The 5,000-nt window shown below is 40.4% G+C and overlaps 2 protein-coding genes across 2 annotated transcripts in view; both read left to right on the top strand.

Annotated features, from left to right (window-relative positions):
- LOC137990747 (uncharacterized) overlaps positions 1 to 539 on the top strand; it is a 4,546-nt gene extending 4,007 nt beyond the window's left edge. Inside the window, exon 3 of the mRNA XM_068835859.1 lies at positions 1 to 539. This exon is cut by the window's left edge and continues 276 nt beyond it. Within this exon, the coding sequence (XP_068691960.1) occupies positions 1 to 320 (320 nt within the window). The 3' untranslated portion in view covers positions 321 to 539.
- Positions 540 to 1,818: 1,279 nt separating this feature from the next.
- Positions 1,819 to 2,799, top strand: LOC137991611 (uncharacterized). Its single transcript, XM_068836671.1, has 2 exons — positions 1,819 to 2,443; positions 2,791 to 2,799. Exons 1-2 carry the CDS (start codon positions 1,895 to 1,897, stop codon positions 2,797 to 2,799), a joined length of 558 nt encoding a protein of 185 aa, XP_068692772.1. The 5' UTR covers positions 1,819 to 1,894.
- Positions 2,800 to 5,000: the final 2,201 nt, after the last annotated feature.

Here is a 5,000-nt window from a genome sequence, read left to right as displayed (position 1 = left end):
TCAAGCCCGGTCCTGCAGGAAAACCGGTGCAAGACACCACAATACCGTTACCCTTTACAAGGACTACCTTTTCCAAAGGAATAAAGCTTGTAACACCGCGCGCTGTGTGGACAGCTGGCTGCTGTGAATGGAATGGCAAAGCAGAGTCATTTGCGGTTATGAGCAACAATCAAAAGGATAAAGCGTTGCTGTACCAGACAGAAATGAGCGTCGCTGATCTTGAGGTGCTGCTTACTGCAAAAGGATCCTTAGGAGTGAAGTTATTCCCAGGAGCGGCAAAGTGCGGCTATACTGCAAGTAATATCATTCTTCCACCATAACGGGCAAGTTGCAAAGTAACAGCTTCAGGAAAATAACGCCTTGTAGGGAAGAATATATAGGTGCAGTGATGGATCAAAGTGCTCTCAAGCTTATTGTTCTTATTGTGAGATAGAAAATGTTAACAATGAGCGCTGAATTGTCAGTTTAATCTTTAAAATAATGCAGCTGCAAATGTTGTTAACTAGAATATAACAATAAACTCTCTCATATGGCTATAATTCCACTGGTGTCAATTTTTGAATGGATTATTTCAACAATTCCGTGATGCAAGGGAAAGCAACACCCCAGCTGTAGTAGTTCACCTTAAACACTGAATGAACATCTGCTTACACTGCTCGCCATCAGTATTGCTTATGGTAATGTTACAGTTAAATTTAAATTCAGGTTAATTTTAGTTTCAACCTGGGTCATTTACCGAGCGCAGCGAGCAAGCAGCCACACTAATCTGGACGGTGACCCTCGTTCCTTTTGGCCGAGTACGACTGCGCACGTATAAATAGCGCTTTCCATACTCCATACTCCTGGCTAGCGACATTTCCTTTTCTTAAGGGCGGCGAAAACTATTGTCATTGCGCATACGTTCTGCGCATCTCGAGATACTCGGGTTCCCTATCGGTGATGCTTACTAATACAGGGATATTTTTGCGCGGTTTAAAACTATCCGGAGAAAGTAGATCTTAGTATAAGTACTTCTGGTATCAAAAAAGAAAATTGAGGGTAACCATGCATTTTTGAGAGATGATTAAGCTTCAATTTGTGAAAGAACACCATACATTGCTTTGTATTTTAAAGCATGTTAGAAATATTATTCATCAAATATCTTTGAAAAATGCGTGGTTACCCCCTATTTTCTTTTTGGATTTGAATAACACTTTTTAAGATCTACGTTTCCTGCATAATCATAAACCGGTGCAAAAATACCTTTGAATTAGTAGGCACCGTCCTTAATACGTAGTACATCGGTCAGCGGCTATAGACCTATCACCAAGTATAAAACGTGTTCGTTATCGTCCACATGCATGCTTTAGGATTGCCATATGCTTTGTTGGATTTGTCACATGCCATAGGATTTTTATATTCTTCTCGAAATCCTATTGAAATTTTGAATAGGATTTCGAGAAGAATATAAAGGAAAGTTTATACGATTATACAATGTCAAACTCTTCGTTAATCTTTAATGGAAGTATTCATCAAGGTGACCGTCGTTTTAGTTACGTACATGTATCTAGAGGAAGACAATGTGCTTTCATGAGTATGGCGCGCCTTTCCAGTCAATATTCAAACAACTGTATTATGTAATGCATCTATTCCATTTCTGTGCCGTAAATTTTATTTCCCTTCTATATATTTTTTTATTTTGCTTTGATATATTTACGTCCCTTCCCATTAATTTAAATATAAGTTATATTAGCTAACTTTTCTTGTTTGTCCTCTTTATAGTATATGTGTTCTATATGTATATTTTTATATTTGTGCCTTATTTTCTTTTCCGTTGGAACTACGATTTTTTATTCCCATTCTAATTAAGTATGCAACACGTGATCGCATTACCCGTGATTCACGTGCGCCATACATGGCTGAAGAACTAACAAGCGCTTGTAGAGCGGCCGCGGATGCGTCGCAGGTACTGAGCTATTTAAGACCAAATTTTTCGAGAGACGTTGTCCCGCGGCTTAATTCAACGTCAACGTCAGTCTCCCAGTGTCAGCCTATAAACAACGGGGAACGTCAGGCTGCAGACAACGAGGAACGTAGTGGAATCGCGAACAACGAGGAACGCATAGACGGAAATAGTTCTATTCAAGCGCGGCTAGCCAATCTATTTCCAACACTTGGTTCGAACCGAGATAGCAGGAAGAGAGGTAGTAGCAAGTCGGTAAGGCCGAAGCAGCCCAAGAAGTCAGCCAGAGGCCGGCCAACCAAGAACCTTGTTTACAAGGATCTGGTCGTTCTTCCAAGTCCAAAGATCGACAAAGTGCTCACTCATACAACTCGAGTTCATTTAGAAGAAAGAGAGTTGGTCTACCACGAGCTTCCGTTTGATAAGAGCTGGGATGCAAATGCCCTAAAAGCTGCGATTTTAAATCGATTTCCAAAGCTTTTGGTATTTGAATATACCAAGGTGGGTAGCTTGTCATCTTATTTATTAATATCGCTCTACGTTAAAAATTGTTGCTGTTTTACGGTCTCGTCCATTTGTTGTAGCTGCTCGTTAAGTATTTCTAGTATTCTTTCAGCCAACCATTTACCCATACAAGAAGATACCTGCAGGGGTCCAAGCAATGAAGTGCATAACCTTAACTCTAAAATTACGTTATTTGCTGATGATGCTGTTCTCTATTCGGAAATCTCAAGTGTTCATGATGTCAGTTTATTCCAACAAGATCTTCACACTCTATCCTGCTGGGCCACTAATTGGCAACTGAATTTTAATTTAACTAAATGCCAGGTCTCCTCTTACGTTTACAGGCTTTGTAATAGCCCACTAGAATCAATTTTATGTTATAAATACCATGGTGCTTTTAACCAAGGTAACCTAGAATGGACTGCCATGCAAAATAGAGATAATGGGTCTACTACGTTGAAAATTTTCTGGAAGCAGCCAATATGCGAAGACCCAAGCGTACAACTCTCGTAAGACCCAATGTAGAATATGCGTCAGCTGCTTGGAATCCTTTGAAAAACAACACATAAAAGCATTGGAGGCTGTCCAGCGTTGCGCTATCAGATTTGTCTGCCCCGATTATTGACAGTTTTCAAGTTTAACTTCTGTGCAGCATTCGCTTGGCTGGGACGCTCTCGAAGTCCGTCGGTATCTAAGTGCCGCGACCATGATGTGTAAAACCGTGCACAATCAGACTCACTTAACATGCTCAAAGAAGCAATCGCTCCAACCACCCTCATAAGTTCAGACATATCTTTGACCGTACTAATGCATATTGCCAGTTCTCTTCTTTCCCTGTTATCACCGTCTGGAATGGTCTGTCAGTACAATGTTTCAATGGCTGCTGTTAATGCTGAGTCTGTTACTACATTCCTAAGGGAATGCTTTGCCAACCATAAGACAATATTGCAACGCAATGTAAATATTTATATGTTGTAAATAATTTAATTTAGGTATTTATTTCTTTTTGCCCCCTTTTCTATTTCGTGGCTGACTGATTTAGTATCCTGTATAGTTCACGACTTCTAAGATTATTAAACATGTATGTTATTTTTACTAATCGCGAAAAACACCAAAAGGTCTCTCTTAAAAACAAATACGCTCGTGCATTTTTCCTTTTCAGCTTGCTATGCATGAAACACTTCCTCGCTTAATCAAACGCAAACGTGTAACTCAAAATTTTCACTGTTAAAATACAAAATGTCAAGCGTGAGTTTCTTTTTTAATCTAAAGGAGACAGTTTAATTCTAGTCCTGGAACACGCAAAGCCAAAGGAATAAAATGATAAAATACTCTGTCCTATACCAAACAACTAGTGAATTTCGATGAGAACTTCTCATAATGCACCGTGTATATAGAGGACATTACATGGCCGCGCGGAGATACGAAATTGAAAATTCTCTTATTTTAACTTGCTTGTCCCTTTGGATAACTTTCTCGATATCCGCTGAAGCAAACAGTCCGAATAAATTAATTAAAATCAAACGAGTTTCTTTGTTTTGTGCCAAAACGCAAGTTTCATCCCGACGGCGTTGCCCGTTTGCCGTAAACGCGATGCCGCTGAATCTCTCTATTGACAAGTGATTTCTTCAAAGGCAAATGGGCCGGCAAAAGCGAGCGTGACTTGTGCCATCAGAAGTAATGTTGAAGATTGGAATACCAAAAGTAATATTAAATGGATGGATTAACTCATGTTGAATGTTCAACCAAAGGAAAAACAACAGAACACAAGATTGGACCACAGGTAACCCAGGCTCACTGTGTGTGTCATGTAGGTATTAAAATATAGCTGAATATAGAGAACATATGAGGCGAAGTTTATTTCTAAAAATTTGCTAGAAAATGGAAATAAAAATCGATAAAAATTACCATGTGGTGAGCTGTTGTCATCTTTAATACGTACACGAAGTTTCGGGAAAAATGGTCCCCGTTCACCTTCCTTCATAGTATAGTGACAAGGTAGGAAACAGAAGCCAGCTTAAGAACTCCGATCGACCCAAAACAAGCACAATCTTTTTCGTGAAAATAGAATCCAGTCGCTAAATAAACACGCCAGGTTCGTGGAACAGGAATTTCTCTAAACCATGAATCCACTGAAGCATCTCCAGGTAGCAACGCGAAGCCACCAGGCTCCGTAGAACTTGTAAGTTGACCTGCTAAAATGGCGGCCCGAAAGCGTTGTACTCGCGAAGTGTCCAATTCAAAATGGCACTGAACTCGGGACGCCTGGTGACGAGGGGAATATATGTCCCCCTGGAGGGAGGGGAGTCCCAGACTGCTCAGTGAGTTTTGTTTTTAGCAATTTTAGCCACTCAAAGATATCCCTTTCTCGTTCGCAATACTTCATGGTAATGCGCACCGAGCACCGCTCAATTTGTTGAGCACCGGGCTGCCATGCGGGAGGTCGTGAGTTCGACTCCGGCGGGACCAACACTCAGGGTCTTAATCAAAACAACTGAGGAGAAAGTGCTGCTTTGTAATTACATCCGCAAATGATTAGACTTTCAAGTCTTCT

This window comes from Montipora foliosa, chromosome 2 (assembly GCF_036669935.1).
Source record: "Montipora foliosa isolate CH-2021 chromosome 2, ASM3666993v2, whole genome shotgun sequence".
Classification (NCBI taxonomy): Eukaryota; Metazoa; Cnidaria; class Anthozoa; order Scleractinia; family Acroporidae; genus Montipora; species Montipora foliosa.
The sequence above is the reverse complement of the archived record's forward strand: the minus strand, read 5'-3'. Positions and strand labels throughout refer to the sequence as shown.

Bases quoted from the DNA above. Each gene is read 5' to 3' on its own strand.
- LOC137991611 (XM_068836671.1), top strand. From the start codon at position 1,895: ATGGCTGAAGAACTAACAAGCGCTTGTAGAGCGGCCGCGGATGCGTCG.